The sequence below is a fragment of the Leptonychotes weddellii genome, chromosome 11, assembly GCF_054177405.1.
Source record: "Leptonychotes weddellii isolate Sample4059 chromosome 11, ASM5417740v2, whole genome shotgun sequence".
NCBI classification, from domain to species: Eukaryota; Metazoa; Chordata; class Mammalia; order Carnivora; family Phocidae; genus Leptonychotes; species Leptonychotes weddellii.
This window is the reverse complement of record NC_138379.1, coordinates 49,585,175-49,603,282: the sequence shown is the minus strand read 5'-3', so window position 1 is coordinate 49,603,282 and position 18,108 is coordinate 49,585,175. Positions and strand designations below refer to the sequence as shown.

General features: G+C 43.6%; 1 protein-coding gene across 1 annotated transcript in view; it reads right to left on the bottom strand.

Moving 5' to 3' along the window:
* Positions 1–1,438: 1,438 nt before the first annotated feature.
* Positions 1,439–18,108, bottom strand: part of GVQW3 (GVQW motif containing 3) — a 29,022-nt gene continuing 12,352 nt past the window's right edge. The window contains exon 2 of the mRNA XM_081798880.1: positions 1,439–1,936. Coding sequence (XP_081655006.1) covers positions 1,680–1,936 — 257 coding nt within the window. The 3' untranslated portion in view covers positions 1,439–1,679. The remainder of the gene's footprint in view (positions 1,937–18,108) is intronic.

Below are 18,108 nucleotides of genomic sequence, written 5' to 3'. Positions count from 1 at the left end.
CAGCCCCAGCCTCTTTGCCTCTGATGGTTGTTGCGCTTCCCGGTTCCTTCGCAGTGGGCTCTCCTGGCTGGGGGTTAGGTTCCGCCTTGCTGGGGGAAGGGCTAGCATGAGATTCTCTCTGATTCAGGGACAGAGGCCAAAGTGACCCTAGCCAGCAAAAAGAGCAGTGGAGATAGCAACATCCATGACTGGGTGTCAGAGCTGAGGCCCAGTGATTTTTTTGTTCATGCTCAACACCCCCTACCTCACTTGACTTCACTGTGACCTCTAGACCACCAATCCTTTGACAATTTCATGCATTTGCTTGTGCTGTTCTCTCAATCTGGAGTGCCCTTGCTTATGCTTCCTGACAGAGCTAAACCCTGCCCATCCTTTCATACCACTTCCTTGATGAAACTCCCCAATTTCCTTTTGGGGAATGAATCATTCCCTCCTCTGGCTCCCACAGCACTTGATTTGTATCTTTCCCTTGGCAATTGTATTTTTCTGTAGCGTGTTATAGTTAATCATGTCCACGTCTGTTTCTCCCACTAAATGGGGAGCCTCTCAAGGTGGCCAAGGAACCTGTCTTATCCAACTCTGACTCCTCACAGAGCGTGGCCAACCTCTGGCATATGGTAGGTGCTCAGTGAATGTGCGGAATGACATTAAATTACAATGGGTGAGTTCTTCTACTTTCTATGTCATAGACTCTCTGGGAAAGCTGTTGAGATGGTAGACAGATGACCAGTTGGTTTTATACCTATTTCTTTCCTGTGCATTTTGAAAGAGGCAGGAAGAGGAAGAGAGTTAAAGCTATCTGTGGATCCATATTCCAGAGATTTCAGCCAGGGATCCTGAGAGGGGGTAATAATATATATAATAGCTAACATGTGCAGAGACTCTTATTTATACTTTCACACCCATTAACTCTGCTGGGTCTCACCAGGACTCTAGGAAATAGGCTGAGTGGCAGCATTTGGCTTGTCCTAATGTTAACGGTCAAGAAAACCAAGGCTCAGAAAAACGAAGTAATTTGCTCACGAATCCATCAACTCAAAGTACTGAGCTGGGACTCAAACCCAGATCTGTTGACTCTAAATCCCATGCTCTTGATATTGTAGAGGTGACAAGGACGAAGGCTCTCCTCCTCCTGATAAACATTTGCAGAAGGAAACCCATAGCTTAAGCCTTGGTAAGGTGCATTGGCATCAGGTCCCCCTCGTGCATGTTTATCTGCTGATCTAGGGGCTTAGCTCCTCAAGGGTAAGGACCACACCTATTCCTTTATTTCTTTTCCCCCAAAGCCTCAGGCCTTTGGCAAACCCCACACTTCTGCTGGGTCTTGGTTTCCCTGTCTGTAAAATGAGGGGGCTGAGCTAGAAGTTTAAATTGGGTCACGTTCCCACCAGTGCCCAGCGCAGAGCCTCGCCCCGCAGCGCCCACCGCCTTCCCCCTGGACGACTCCCCAGCTCCAACGCTAGAGGCCTCCCGGACTCCAGCTGACATGATGGAGTGTATACCCTGCACGTTGCAGCCTCTTCCCAGGCTGGCTGCAGAAACCCTGCCTCCTCCAGACAGCTGGGCCGCTCCGCTCACACGGACCAAGTTGGGAGCCTCATTAGTCATGTCAGATGACACAGTTAACACTTGGGGCCGGCACAGCCAGTTCATCAAAAGCTCCTATGTGCCTGGCTCCGTCACTGCAGCTGAGGAACTACTGTATGTGGGGCAGGCAGCACATCAGAGGGGCAGCGCCAGAGGGCCTCCAAATTGGTTTTGATTAATTGCATAGACATGTCTTTAATTGGTGCCAGGGTAGCAGCCAGAGAACTTATGGGAAAGCAGGATGTTATGCTTTCATTCCCTGAAGTCCCATAAAGCAGTGAAAGATGAGGAACAGAATCAGTGCTCGTTGAAAATTTATTGACCGTGCAGACCCAGAAAACACAAATAACTATCTGAATTGAAACCTAACCTCATTTTCCCAACTCACTGGAAGCCAGGCATGTTCCTCTCTGCACCCTGGCCTGCCTGCTGAGATGTATAACTGTGCAAAAGGTGTGATTTCTAAGAAATGAGGGCTTGAGTACAGAGACAGCATACTCGGCTTTCCCAGATGGGCGCAGAGGTATCTGGGAAGGGCCCTCCCCTCAGAAATGTCTCTCCCTCCAGCCCAGCACCGTCCTATGAATTGATATTAGAGGCTGATTCACTTTGGGTAAAACCTTCATTCATACTTTCTTTTCTACCTCTTGGAGATTTAAGACCCATGGACTGAGTAGGTACTAAATACAAAACACTGTTCTGGTGTCAGGAGGAATATAGAAGGAAGTGAAGTATAGACCCTTCTGTCAAGGAGATGGTTATCTAGAAGAAAAGAGAGGCCAGGTCCACAGATGAACTAACACATGGTGAGCGCATCACATAGAAGGTGAAGCTTTGGGATCTGGCACCAAGAGGACTTGGGTTTAACTCCTAGCTCTGATTCTTATTACTGAGCCACCTCAGAAGTCACTTTGGGGGGCGCCTGGGTGGCTCTGTCGGTTAAGCGTCTGCCTTTGACTCAGGTCGTGATCTTGGGGTCCTGGGATCGAGCCCTACGCCGACTCCCTGCTTTGCAGGGAGCCTGCTTCTCCCTCTCCCTCTGCCTGCAGTTCCCCCTGCTTATGCTCGCGCTCTCTCTCAAATAAACAAATAAAATCTTAAAAAAAAAAAAAAAGAGTCACTTTGATACTCTGAGTTTTAACTACAAAATAGGATAATTACCACTTACTACACATGGCAGTCATGAGGCTTGTAAGAGCAGAATTGCAAGTCCCCAGCACAGGGCCTGGCACTGATCAATAAGTGGTTGCTAATTCTGATTGTTACCAGAGAGGTTCTGATAGAGGACTGTGTGAGAGCTCATTTATTCGAGGAACAAATAAATGTTTCCTGAGCACAGAGTCTGTGCCAGGCTCCGTGCCAGGCATTAGGAGTTTAGGAGTTTAGATAGGAAGCTCTGCCCTTGATGAGACTGGGGTCCACAGGGGAGTAGCAACGCTACAGTATGGAAGGAATGGCAAATTGTTACGGGTATGCTGACAGAAGTGTACTCAGTGACAATGGAGAGGAAAGGAGGCAGTCACTTCAACCTGGGGAAGGCAGGATACATTTGCCTAAACAGGTGATGCTTGAGCCAAGTCCTAAAAAAAAAAGATTTTCATTTGCAGATAAAGCAAGAGAAAGCATCTTATACACAATGCCAGTTTCTCTCTTTTTGTTCCTAGAGCAAGCAAAGGTTTTCCCCTTGGATCTTGGAATCAGCTGCTTTCTTTGTCCGGAAAGTTCTTCCCTTAGATATTCCCAAAGCTGCCTCCTTGTTGACCTGATATTTTCTTATTTGTTCCTTTGTTTATTGTATGTCTCCCCCACTAGAATGACAGGCCCGTGAGAACATAAGATCTTGGCTATGTTTTTCTCCACTCTGTTACAACATCTAGAACATTGCCTGGCACAGTGTAGGTGTTGAATATATGTTAGTTGCATGAATAAACAAACAAAAGGAAACACAGGAGGGAATACTGCAATCAAGGAACTATAAGCTCAGTGTGTGGTACACAGCGGGCTCAGACTTTCTCTCTCCTAAAGTTGAACAATGAGTTACGCCTGAAGCATAGCCCAGAGGAACTGAGGTGGGAGGTCCTCAGTGGAAGAGGTGGCCTCTGAGCTGTGCCCTGAAGCCAGATAAGGATGACAATGGGATGGGAATGTCGGGAAAGGGATCGGCAAGATTAAATGAGATAATTTACAAATCCTTTCCAACCTTGAGCTTCTAAGGATTTCTCACAAACAAATCATCTCTTGCCACCTTTCCTGGTCCCCTCACCCACATCCCTCCTTTCCACTCCGCCCTGTCTGGAGGCTATAATTATAGGGCATCTGACACACCATTTCCCGCCCATGTAAGTCACGGGCTGCTGTGTGATGCTCATTCTCGGTTTTTACCATGCCCCAGGTGGAGATGGTCCCATAACTCAGGGTTGAGGCCCCAAGCAAAGCCAGCCTTTCCACAGGGTGGCAAATAAGGGGGAACTGTTTACCCACCAGCACCTTCCTGGCCCTGCTCCCGGATAATTTTATGTCCTCTGGTCCTGGATCTGCTCCTTAGTTGGATGCACCTCAGTTCACTTGCTGGAGCACGGATGTGTGACTGTTTAACTGCTGCTGCTTCCTGTCCCAGGGATCCTGGGCTTCAGGGAGCATGGGAAAGAGACAAGAAAGAGAGCTTTATATGAGGTAAGCTTTGACAGTACTAATAACAGCCAAAAACTAACTTACACAGTGCTTAACAATTTACAAAGCCCTAGAGAACTCCTATTCATCCTTCAAGACCCTGTACAAATGTTACCTCTTTTCACCAACCTTCAACTTTCCCAGGCAGAGCTAATCCTTCCCTCCACACTTTGTAAAACCTCCATTACATCCCTAACTACCTTGTAATAAGTTTATTTGTGTACATGTCTCATTTCCTCCATTAAACCATCAGCTCCTCAGGGGCAGATCTCTTCTCTCCTAGTAAAACCCATTTCTTTCTTTCCTAAAAAGGAATTTTCATTATACATATTTTTCTGATTATAAAATTAATACTTAGAGTTACAATGATCAAAAATAGTATATATAAAAGTATAATGAAGAAAATTTAAGGGCACCTGGGTGGCCCAGTTGGTTGGGTGTCCGAACCTGATCTTGGGTCATGAGTTCAAGCCCCATGCTGGGCTCCACACTGGGTGTGGAACCTACTTTAAAAAAAATGTTATCGGGGCACCTGGGTGGTTCAGCCCATTGGGCGTCTGCCTTTGGCTCAGGTCATGATCCTGGAGTCTTGGGATCGAGCCCTGCATCAGAGCTCCCTGCTCGGCGGGGAGTCTGCTTCTCCCTCTCATGCTCTCTCTCTCATTCTCTTTCTCGCAAATAAATAAATAAATAAATAGTCTTTAAAAAAAAATGTTATCAGTGCTTTTAGCTGGGTGATGAAATTATAGGTGACTTTAAATTTTTTTTTTTTAAGATTTTTATTTATTTATTTGACAGAGAGAGACACAGTGAGAAAGGGAACACAAGAAGGGGGTGTGGGAGAGGGAGAAGCAGGCTTCCCGCTGAGCAGGGAGCCCGATGCGGGGCTTGATCCCAGGGTCCTGGGCTCATGACCTGAGCTGAAGGCAGATGCTTAACAACTGAGCCACCCAGGCACCCCTCTTTTTTTTTTTAAAGGAGGCTCCACACCCAGAGTGGACCCCAATGTGGGGCTTGAGCTCACAATCCTGAGATCAAGACCTGAGCCGAGATTAAGAGTCGGACACCCAACAGACTGAGCCACACAGGTGCTCCAGCCCTGATAACATTTTGAGTATAACTTGAGTCTATCTTGAGCCCTTTTTTAGCATATAGAAAGTAAAAATGGGTCTATATAATGCATGTAGTTTTAGTCTTATCATCTATTCTATTGTGAACATCTTTAAACATCATTGATGATTCTTCAAAATCATCATTTTAAATGACTGCATTAGGGGCGCCTGAGTGGCTCAGTCGTTGGGCGTCTGCCTTCGGCTCAGGTCATGATCCCAGAGTCCTGGGATCGAGCCCCGCATTGGGGTCCCTGCTCGGCCAGGAGCCTGCTTCTCCTTCTGCCTGCTGCTCTGCCTGCTTGTGCATGCTCTCTCCGTGTCAAACAAATAAAATCTTAAATAAATAAAATAAATAAATAAATGACTGCATTATTTCATTTAATGAATATACCACAATTTACCTGACAATTTCCCTGTTGTGGGACATTTGGGTTAGTTGTTTCTTTTTACTATTTTGCAAATAAAATGAATAGCTATATACATAAACCTTTGTCTGCATCTTTGACTTATTTCCCTAAGAAAGATTCCTAGAAAGGGAATTTCTAGGTCAGCTGGTTTCAACTCTTTAAAGGTTCTCGATGCTTCATGCCAAATTGCTCTGAGAAAGTGATGCCATTTACAGTCTCACCAATACATGAGTGGGCCCACGTCCCAGTGCCCCGACCTGCATTAAGTATTATCCCACTGGTATCTTTACAAAGTCCAGTGGTCTTCTCACAATGCCTTTCAAAGTGAGTACTTTTTCTTAAACACAGCAGAAATTATACAGCGAAACTCAGAGTTGTCTTCTTCCAAGATATCAACCTGGGAGGGTATATTTATTGCAACAGTGCTTCAGCTACTTTAAACATTTCTGTAATTCGATTTGAAAATTGCCTGGGAAGCAGACAACCTGGGCTTTTGTATCTAAATTGTACAATGCTGTCTTTGGAGAATGATTTCCTTTTTGGCAATGGTCATAAGTCATTTGGAACTCCTGGTAAATGAGACGAGGAGCTGCAGCTGGAGTCAGGGTCGGAAATGAGGTATAATTGGCCAGTAAAGATTGAGGGCTTGTCATGACTTGCAAAGGGGCGTCCCACTGGAGCACTGGGCATCATCGGCACAGTGCTGAGCCTCCCAGGGTGACTGTTCCAAAGTGGCTGCACTTGGGTGGAGGCTTGGGGCTAGCACGTAGACTTAGGGAACCTCTTCTTGTGACTTCATGGTTACTCCGTGTGCAGCCTGAGAGTTAGGCGCCAACTCATTTTAGAGCTGATCCCTTTCCACCTTCTCTCTTCGTCAGGCCCACTTGGGCCTGATATGTCTCCAAGACCAAGAGCTTCAGGGCCAGGTTAGTGGAGAGGGAGCGCAGGGCGTGGCAATGGTCTGAGCCCTCAGAATGCGGTCAGAAAGAACTGGGTCTGAGGCCTGGCTCTGCCTATTACCGGCCGTGTTAGGTCTCATTTGTAAAAGAGCTTACTTCACAGGATTGTTAGGAGAAATGGAGAACACATACAACCACACACAGACACAGACACAGACAGGCAGACAGACAGATAGACAGACATACACACACCCATAGAGGCGTGTAAAACATGTATTGAGCACGTCTCCTCTGCCAAGTCCTGCCAAGTACCGTGTTTTATTTTATTTTTTGAAGATTTTATTTTATTTATTTGAGAGAGAGAGAGAAGGAGCAGGGGGAGGGGCAGAAAGAGGGTGAAACGGACTCCCCACTGAGCAAGAAGCCTGATGGCGGAGTTAGATCCCAGGACTCCAGGATCATGACCAGAGTGGAAGAAAGAAGTTTGACTAAGCCACCCAGGCACCCAAGTACTGTGTTTTATACGCATGCAGCACACCCTGTCGTTGACCATCCAGAAACCATTTCTCCTATACTACCTCCTACCACCTCTCCCTTGTTAGGGGTGGTTGTGTGGCCCATTTCTGGCCAATGAGATTTAGGTAGCACTCCGCTGGGAATTACTGGGGGAGCTTTTGTTTTCCTGATGAAACAGGACTGCTGAGTCTGAACTGTCCTCTCACCCCCACCGCTTCCTGCCTTGAACTTGGAGGTGAAGGCTGAGCACTGCAGTGATCTTGTATTCAAGATGGAAAGGACAAAGGAGCACCTCTCTGGAATTCTTGGTATGTCAGAAAATAACTACCTATTTGTTGAAATCATTGCGCATCATCATGACTTGCAACTGGAAATATTCCAATGCACATCCACAAAAAGTGTCCATACATAATAGATGCTCAATAAAGGATTCCTATTTACACTCTTATTTACATACAATTCCTCCCTCTAAAGAACTAATGATATTAATGATGGTTATCTCATATTTATGCAGTACTTGGCAATGTTCGTAAGATTTTCACATCCATTTTTTTATTTGATCCTCACAACTCTGCAAGGAAGGCAACTTTTTATCCTAAAGATTCTTTTCAATTACAAGAGGATATATAAAAGTATTCTAGTATGCTTATATGTTACATATCGACTTGTTTTCTCTCCTCTTCTTTTCTTCTTCCTTCCTTCCTTCTTTCCCTCCCTCCCTCCTTCATGCCAGTCCCGGGTCTGTTTTTCTCAGACCTACTTCCTAGCCCTCTCCACTCTGTTCTGTTCTGTTCTGTTCTGTTCTGTAACACAGGGAGGTAGATCCATTTAGCCTGTGAATCCAGGCTCCAAGACATCTGGCTGTTTGGCCAAAGGGAGGTACTAGCCAGAGACTGGGAGTAGGTGTATGGGAGTGTTTCTTCTCCTCGCCATCTGCCCTAGGTAGCATCTCTGGCTACTCATCATCCATGGCTCCTGCTCTCACAAACAGGCCTGCTAGCGTTAAAGTTTCTTATCACCTGGCTCCTGGGCCCTGGTGACACTGGCCCCCCACTCTGCCCCTTTGCCTTATGGATGGCAGTGGTTTCCTGCTCTTGCTAAGTTCCAGGATGCCTCTCTGTCTCCTATCCCATCACCTGTGTAACCAGTCAATCTCTTTAAGGCCCCTCTACTCTACAAACTCAAAGTATCTTCTTTGTCCTCAGACCTGAACTGATCTCCATCAATCTACCACACCTTTGCAGGGCACCCACTCCAAGGCCTCCGTGCAAGATTCACAGGGAAGGAGCTGCTCCCAGGTTAGGGGGCTAAATGAAAAGCCTCACAGTATGCCGGCCTCTGCTGGGACATCCCCAAACCCAGCAGAACTTACAGGGAAGTCCTGCCATGACCTGGGCTTCCTCCTGCTTCCAGTGGCAAGCCAAAAACAGTGTGCAGGATCCTTGTATGTCCCCTTCACTGTCTACTGCACAAGTATGCTTGAGGATGCTTCTGGATGGTAGGGGAGATGCCTCTTGGCTTTCACATCCTCCCAGCCAAATGCTCCTACCAGTGGCTCTCAGGTTTAAGACAGTCTAGCTTCCACGGTTTGCTTTCTACTTCCTCCTCTTCTCTCCCAAACAGTCTTACCTAGGAAGCAGGAGGAATTTTATCCAGAGTGTTTGCTTCAGCAAAATGCCATGGCAGAATTGCCCAGAAAGGCTAACAGCGGAGAGATGGCAGAGGTACCAAGCGACCTTTGAGATGCCTGGATGTCTTGCACGGGATTTGTGGGCAGACTGGACACAAAACCTATTTCCCCACTTAAAATTTTATGGCTTTGGCAATTTAGACAATCATTCTGAACTTCACTTTTCTTATCTATACAATGGAAACAATGTCTTCCTCACAGAATTATTGTTTCTGATCTGGCAACTTCCAGAAACATCCCACCCCCTGCTACAGACACAGAGAAATTCTGGGTGAACTATAACAGAAATGTTTTATTTTGGGGCACCTGAGTGGCTCAGTCGTTAAGCATCTGCCTTCGGCTCAGGTCATGAGCCCAGGGTCCTGGGATCGAGCCCTGCATCGGGCTCCCTGCTCAGCGAGGAGCCTGCTTCTCCCTCTTCCACTCCCCTTGCTTGTATTCCTTCTCTTGCTCTGTCTCTCTCTGTCAAATAAATGAATAAAATCTTTAAAAAAATGTTTTATTTTTACCACCAAATTTGAAAAACGTTGAGAGAAATCCTCAGATGTCAGAAATGAAAAAGAAATGAAAATGCAAAGCCAGAACAGGGTACAGGTGACGTGCCTTAGCAGCACACAGGGATTTAACACTTAGCTATAGATTCTGAGAGCTGCAGGCTAGGGTTCCATTGCACACCAAGGAGTAGGAGATGGGGCTTCAGTCCCAGCCAGGTGAGAAAGCTGGAACGGAGCCCCCTGCATAGAGCCCTGACATGGGAAGCTCCGCCCCTGTCCACGAAAAGGAGACTGGGAAAACTACCCCAGCATTAGTGAAGTTGCAAGGAAGCTTGATATTTGAAGAGGCCTTAGGTTAGGAAAAATGACACTCATGAGAAATAAAAACCCTAACTTCTGCCAAAAGCATATGGGGGTCTAAATTTACTTTGCCTATATGCACAGGCACCTACTGAGATAAATTAACATAAAAATTGGTCCAGACCATTAAAATTCTTAGGTTAGGGCTGAAGTAAGACCTATTAAAAGTCTTAGGTCACAGCTGACGGTGTATTCAAAAGAGCCCTGTAGGGATGCTTAACAATCCAGGCCTTGAGGAATCCACTAGGAAAAACAACTCCTGTTGAAGATGCTCACAAAATGTAACAAACCACATGTGGAAAGAAATTACCAAATGGGGCGTCAACACACACAACTAACTAGGTGGAAAAAGGGTAAAAACAGAACCATCTGAAAGAGACTATGAATTTGGATGATTAAAATAGAGATAAGAGAAGGAATAGAGGCATAATAAAAAACCAGGATAGTGTGAGAGAAAGAGTTGGGAGATATGAAAAAGATGCATACAGAACTTCCAGAAATGAAAAGCAGCCCTGAAATTAAAAACTCAAAGGATGAGTTAAACTACATATTAGATCTAGCTGAAGAGGGAATTAGAAGAGAGATTTGAGGACATCACCCAAAATGGAGTAAAGACAGAAAGGGATAGAAGACCTGAATAAGAGTTTAAGAGATATGAAGGATAAAAAGAGAAAGTCAAGCATATGCCTCACAGGAGTTCCAGAAAGATTTAATAGAGGGAATGGGTAGAAAATCATTATTAAAAATATTACAGCTGTGGGGCGCCTGGGTAGCTCAGTTGTTAAGCGTCTGTTTTCGGCTCAGGTCACGATCCCAGGGTCCTGGGATCGAGCCCCACATCGGGCTCCCTGCTCAGCGGGAGGCCTGCTTCTCCCTCTGCCTGAGACTCCCTCTGCTTGTGCTCGCTCTCTCTCTGTCAAATAAATAATAAAATTTTAAAAGAAAAAAATATTGGGGCGCCTGGGTGGCTCAGTTGGTTAAGCGACTGCCTTCGGCTCAGGTCATGATCCTGGAGTCCCTGGATCGAGTCCCGCATCGGGCTCCCTGCTCAGCGGGGAGTCTGCTTCTCCCTCTGACCCTCCCCCCTCTCATGTGCTCTCTCTCTCAGTCTCTCTCTCTCAAATAAATGAATAAAATCTTTAAAAAAAAAAAAAAAAAGAAAAAAATATTATAGCTATATTAGTTAAGGGTTCTCCAGAGAAACGGAACATATGTCTGTGTATGGATACATATACGGATATGTGTATATGCGCAACGCACAGAAAGAAATTCATTCTAAGGAATTGGCTTACACAACTATGGCAGCTGACAAGTCCCAAGACTTGCAGTCGGCAAGCTGGAGACCCATGAGACCCAATGGTATAGTTCCAGTCTAGGAGTTTGAAGGCCCAGAACCAGGAGAGCCAGTGATCTAAGTGCCAGTCTGGAAGCCAGCAGGCTTAAGACCCAAGAGAAGCTGATGTTTCAGTTTGAATCTGGAGGCCAGAAAGGGTCAATGTCTCAACACAAACAGCTAGGCAGGAAGAGTTCTTTCCTACCTTTTGGGGGCAGGGGTGGGGATGTCAGCCTTTTTGTTCTAGTCAGGCTTGATTGGATGAGGGCCACCCACCTAGGAGGAGGCATTCTGCTATGTGTCATCCCCAAACACCCTCAGAGACACACCCAGGAAAAGATCTGACCAAATATCTGGGTGCCCCCTAGCCCATTCATACCTCAGTGAAATTGCAAAACCACAAGAAAAAAAATAATGAAAGCTCTCAGTGAAAAGGGACCGATTACCAAAAGGGGTGTTAACTGCAATGACGGCAGCCTTCTCATCAGCAACAATGGAAACCAAAAGACAGGAGCATAATATTTTCAAAGTGTAGAAAGAGAATAAATCTCAACACAGAATTCTATGCACAGTGAAATCCATAAATGAGAGCCAGATTTTCAGACATTTTCAGACAAGCAAAGCCAATGAGTTTACCTCACACAAACTCTTGCTGAAAAGAGCGCTAGTGGATATACTTCAGTAAGAAAATTCAGTCCAGAAAGAAGTTACAAGGAGCGTGATACAAGTGAGGTCAGGGCCACTGCCAGCTCCCATCAGCCCAAAGAGCTGACTGCTAGAATTGCAGCAATTCCGAAAACTGGTTGTTAAACAGGGTCATTATTCAGCATTAAATTATATAAACTTACAATTAAATGAATTATTTTTTTTAAAAAAAGGTAAAAAAAAATCCTCACAATCCATCACTTCTTAATTATTTTACTACAGTGTTGCTATTATCTATGCTCTTGAGGTAATTCATATCTCCTATATCTATATGGTAGAAGTAATACAGAATGGTGTGCCACTGTGCATTTCTTCCCATCTTCAGTGATGTCACGTCGGCAATTTGAGCATTTACACCCCAGAGATCAACAAATGCTACAGATCAGGGCTCCCCTTACCCCCTACCAAATAAGAGCTGGCTGTTAAATATCAGCACACCACTGAATACAAGAAATAACAGTTTCCACTCCTACCTATATATCCAAGGGAACTGAAAACATATATCCACAAAAATACTTTACACCAAAGTTCGCGGTGGCATTATACATAATAGCTTAAGGGTAGAAACAATTTAAATGTCCATCAACTAATGACTAGTAAATAAAATGTGGTTTATCCATACAATGGAATAGTATTCAGGCATAAAAGAAAATGAAGTACTGATACATGCCCCAATATGGATGAACTTTGAAAACATCATGCTACTTGAAAGATACCAGACATGAAAAGCCATATATTACATGATTCAATTTATAAGAAATTTCTCTAGAATAGGCAAATCCATAGAGACAGAAAGTAGTTTAATGGTTGCTAGGGGCTAGGGATAGGAGGGAATGGGAAGTGACTGGTAATGGATATGGGATTGTTTTTGGGAATGATGAAAATGTTCTAAAATCAGGGATGCCTGGGCGGCTCAGTAGGTTAAGTGTCTGCCTTTGGCTCGGGTCATGATCTCAGGGTCCTGGGACTGAGTCCTGCATCGGGTGCCTGGCTCAATGGGGAATCTGCTTCTCCCTCTGCCTGCCGCTCCCCTTGCTTGTGCTCTCTCTCTCTCTCTGACAAATAAATAAATAAAACCTTTAAGAAAAAATGTTCTAAAATCAGATAATGGTGATGGTTGCACAGTTTTGTGAATATACTAAAAACTATAGAATTGTACACTTAAAGAGGGGGAATTTCATTGTATGTGAATTATATATATATATTTTAAGATTTATTTTTTTTAAGATTTTATTTATTTGAGAGAGAGACATCCTAGGACCCTGGGATCACGACCTGAACCAAAGGTAGATGCTTAATCAACCGAGCCACCTAGGCACCCCTAAGATTTATTTATTTATTTTAGAGAGATGGGGGGGCAGGGTAGGGACAGAGGGAGAAGAGAGAAACTCAAGCAGACTGTGCTGAGCATGGAGCTGACGTGGAGCTCGATCTCAGATGCTTAACTGACTGCACCACTCAGGCGCCCCACGAATTATATTTCAATAAAGAAAAGGGACTGAAGAAAGGTAGGCAAATAAATTAATATGCAGGCTTGTAAATCTAAATAAATACTGGCTGTTAAATTATCTAATGGGGGGGTTAAAAGTTGGAACCAAAAAACTAAAACCCAAATTACTTGGAAGATAGAAGGGGATGGAGATCAGAACTGAAGAATTCTGAGGATCCTGAAATCTTCACAATGAGCTAGAGATAGTTATTAACTTAACAATGTTAAGTCAAGTATGCACATTAATAATGTAAGAATATCCACCGAAGGAACAGAATTAGAATGTATAACTTCCAAACCACTCCTAAGAATAAAAAGGGAGTAAAGAAAACAACTAAACCAAAGACAGGACAAAAGAATAAAGCAAACACATGGTAAACAGACAAAACAAAACAATGGAAAAATTCCCAATATATCATCATAATAAGAAATAGAAACATGACTAAGAAAAGATTCTCATATTTTTTTATTTAAAACCTAGCTGTATGTTGATTACAAGAATACATTCACGAGGTAATGACCCAGAAATGTTAAAAGGCTAGGGGAAAATACACTGGGTAAACACTAAGTGAAGTAATGCAATAATAATAAATTTTAAGATAAAAAGCATTATTAGAGATATAGTCATATACTTTTTTTTTTTTAAGATTTTATTTATTTGACAGAGAGAGACACAGCAAGAGAGGGAACACAAGCAGGGGGAGTGGGAGAGGAAGAAGCAGGCTTCCCGTGGAGCAGGGAGCCTGATGCGGGGCTTGATCCCAGGACCCTGAGATCATGACCTGAGCCGAAGGCAGATGCCTAACTGACTGAGCCACCCAGGCGCCCCACAGTCATATACTTTAGTGACAAAAGGGACAGTTCATCAGGAAGATATGACCCAGAACCTCTCTGTACCAACTGGAAATACTGCCTCCAAATATATAAGATATGACGAGAAATGGACAAATCCACATAGTGAGAATTTTTAACACATCTCCCTCAGTAGCTGATTTGAGTAAGCTGATGAAATATTTGTAAGGTTATAGAAGATTTGAAGAACACAACAGTCAAGCTTTTTCTTTCCATCTTTCCATACATACACTCTTGGCCTCAAAAGTTCTTCCTCTCTATTGCTACACACTGAGTCAATTGCCAAAATTTGTGGATTCTCACAGTACAGTGGGTTGGTTCTTTGCCAACCCCCTTTCATCTTTAGCTAGTTCTTGGCTCAGGCTTTACTTGCCTCTTCCCTTAACCACTGTAACTGTCTCCTAATTGACCCCCCCATACTTATGGAGAATCGCCCAAATGACATGTGGTTCAGTAGTTTCATTTTGATGCTATAAATTTTATTTTTGGATTAAGCCAGACTAAAGGTATTGCGATATTTCAGTCACAGTGGAAGTACTTTTACTATACTGAGCTCTAGTGTGAAGTTATTGGCTATTTGGAGGGACGGTAAAGACAAAATCCTAGGAAATTCTCTCTGGCTGGTATATTATTCCAGGTACATACAGTATTCTCTTTCCGAGGAATCTTGGGGGGTAATATTCAGAAATATGTACTTCTCCTGTCCAACCAATTTGCATATATTTTATGGGCACTGAATCATGTATCTGATATTTCCACTTTGCTAGGGTCACTAGGAAACTCACAGTCAAATTTGCTGGCCACTTTTAACAGGTATATAAATAACTAATATTTATTGAATACTTGTTTTGAACCAAGCACTGCTCCAAACGCTTCATATGTTTTAATCTATTTAACCCCCATCTCAGGCCAATGAAATATGACCATTATGGGCCCCATTTTAAGATGAGAAGATTGAGGCCCAGAAAGGTTATATAATTGGCCCAGGATATACAGGTAGTAAGATGCTGAGCCAGAATTTGTACCCAGGCAGTCTGGTTCCAGAGTCTATTAACCACAATATAACATTTTTTTTTTTAAGATTTTTTTAAAAATTTATTTATTTGACAGAGAGAGAGACAGCGAGAGAGGGAACACAAGCAGGGGGAGTGGGAGAGGGAGAAGCAGGCTTCCCGCTGAGCAGAGAGCCCAATGCGGGGCTCGATCCCAGGACCCTGGGATCATGACCTGAGCCGAAGGCAGACGCTTAATGACTGAGCCACCCAGGTTGCCCCATGACATTATCTTTTTAAGTCTTATGATATGCATGCCTGTGTGCCAATCATAGCCCCTGGCTCTATTAATTTCCTATGCATATACTGTGGCTTCTGGCCAAGGTACAGTAATAGGGACTATACTTACCTCCCTACTCGAAGCAGCTACAAATCTGGACAAAACATATGAAACAGTGATTTTTAAGACATTGGATATCAAGCAACTAAAACCAGTAATCCCTGGGAAACAGAAAACAAGTGAGGTGAACCCTATGATTGTCCCTGCTTACCTCCCAGAAAGGGTTTCTAGGCCATAGTGCTGACAGAATAAACCCAGGTGGAACTCAGTGGTTTTTCTGAGTTGAAGAGATGGAGCTACAAGTCTGGGGAGGTCAAGGTAGCAAGAGTTCACAGGGAAGAGTGCCAAAGAGAAGAAATCTGCACCAAAGGAAAGTTCTGGCTATCTGGTAAGGTTCCCCCTTGAGTCTTCAGCATACACGTGAGGAAAATACTTGAGACCCAAGAGAACCATCCAAAGGAACTAGAAGGAACAATTCCCAAAGAACATACAGGTTCAGTTCCTATTCCCAACATTCAGAGTGGCAGGCATATTTCACAAGGCATCAGGTGGGCTTCGCCACAATAGTGGGGTAAAATTAGCGCTAGACTAATTCTGCTCTGGTCCCATCTAACAATGTTTAAAGGTAATAGCCAAAAGCTATTTCTGATAATTCAAAATCCCTCAATTGAAACTGACCAAGATAGGTAGAATGGATAAAAACATGGATAAAATGGATTAAAAAACAGTTACAACTGTATTTCATGTGATCAAGAAACTAGAAAAAACACTAAGCTTGTTAGAGACATAGAAGATGCCAAAAAGGTCCAAGTCACAGTAGCAACAAACACACTCAGTGCCCATCTCTTGGTTTCTAAATACCATTGTCCAATAAAAGGAACCAGAGTTCTTTAGAGAAATGTTTGATTGCAGATCTAGAACAGGGAAAATACAAGATGATTCTGGAGCATGCTGTAGTACTAGAAAGTAAGGAAGTGTTCAAAAACAAAAGAATGAGAAGATGTTGAAGAGACACAGAAGCGAACCTGAAAGAGCATCCAATGGCCCAAACTGGAACAATCTGAGCAATAAAATAAATAACATAGCACTGGATTATAATGCAAAATATCAAATAAATATACATGAGTCCAAAATGATATAAATAAGTGACTGAATAAACTGGGAAGAAAGATAATTATTCTTTTTTTTTTTTTAATTTATTTGACAGAGAGAGACACAGAGAGAGAGGGAACATAAGTGAGGGAGAGGGAGAAGCAGGCTTCCCACTGAGCAGGGAGCCCGATGTGGGGCTCGATCCCAGGACCCTGGGATCATGACCTTAGCCGAAGGCGGACGCTTAACGACTGAGCCACCCAGGCGCCCCAGAAAGATAATTATTCTATACAGAATTCCAAATAACAGATGCAGATACTCCCTCTTTGCAGGAGGTGGAACTTAATCATTCCCCTTCCCTTGAGTGTGGGCTGAACTGGGTGACCTGCTTCCAAAGAACAGAGTATGGAAAGGAAAAAACAGTGTCTTCACAGTAGGAAAATCTATCAAAACTACCTTAATCAAGTGATTAAAGTGAAGGTCACCAGTGATGTCATGTGGCTATCATGTGCCCTCTAATTTGATGTAATAACAAGAACACTTTATCTGCTATTCTTTCTCAAAACCCAAAACCCAGCTAATCATGAGAAAAACATCAGACAAACCCAAATTAAGGGATATTCTATAACATACATGACCAGGTGTTCTTTAAAACATTCCAGGTCATGAAAAACAAGATAAGACTGAGAAACTGTCATGGGTCAGAAGAGACTAACAAGACATAACAAGTAAATGAGATCTGATATCTTACTGATTCCTGGGACAGAAAAAAAGACATTATTGGAAAAGCTGTTGAAACCTGTATAAAGTGTGGGGTTTCGTTAATAGTCATGCACAAACGTTGGTATCTTAGTTTTGGGATAAGTGCACCACAGTAAGATAATAACATTGGGAGAAACTAAAACTGGATGAGGGGCATTTGGAACACCCCGTACCATCTTTGCAAATTTTCTGTAAATCTAAAATTATTCCAAAATAAAAAATATATTCAAAATACCCAAGTCAAATTTCTTGAGATGGAAACCACTGTATTTGAGATGAAGAATCCACAAAATAAGATTAAAATAGAGTAGACATTTCAGAAGAAAGCATTAATAAATTTGGGGACACGGCAATAGAAACTAAAAGAGGAAAAAATTGAACAGAGTATCAGTGAGCTGTGGGACAACTTCAAGTGGCCTACTATATATGTAATCAGAACCCCTAAAGGAGGGAGGGGCAGAGAAAATGTTTGAAGAAATAATGTCCATAATTTTCCAAATTTGGTGAGAAGAAATCTAAGAAGCTCAATGAACCCCAAGCATAAGAAACACGAAAAATACTATACCAGTGCATATAAAATCAAATTGCTGAAGTCAGTAATACAGAAGAGGTCTTAAGAGCAGCAAGAGGAGGGCGCCTGGGTGGCTCAGTTGGTTAAGCGACTGCCTTCGGCTCAGGTCATGATCCTGGAGTCCCGGGATCGAGTCCCACATCAGGCTCCCTGCTCAGCGGGGGGGTCTGCTTCTCCCTTTGACCCTCTTCCCTCTCGTGCTCTCTGTCTCTCATTCTCTCTCCCAAATAAGTAAAT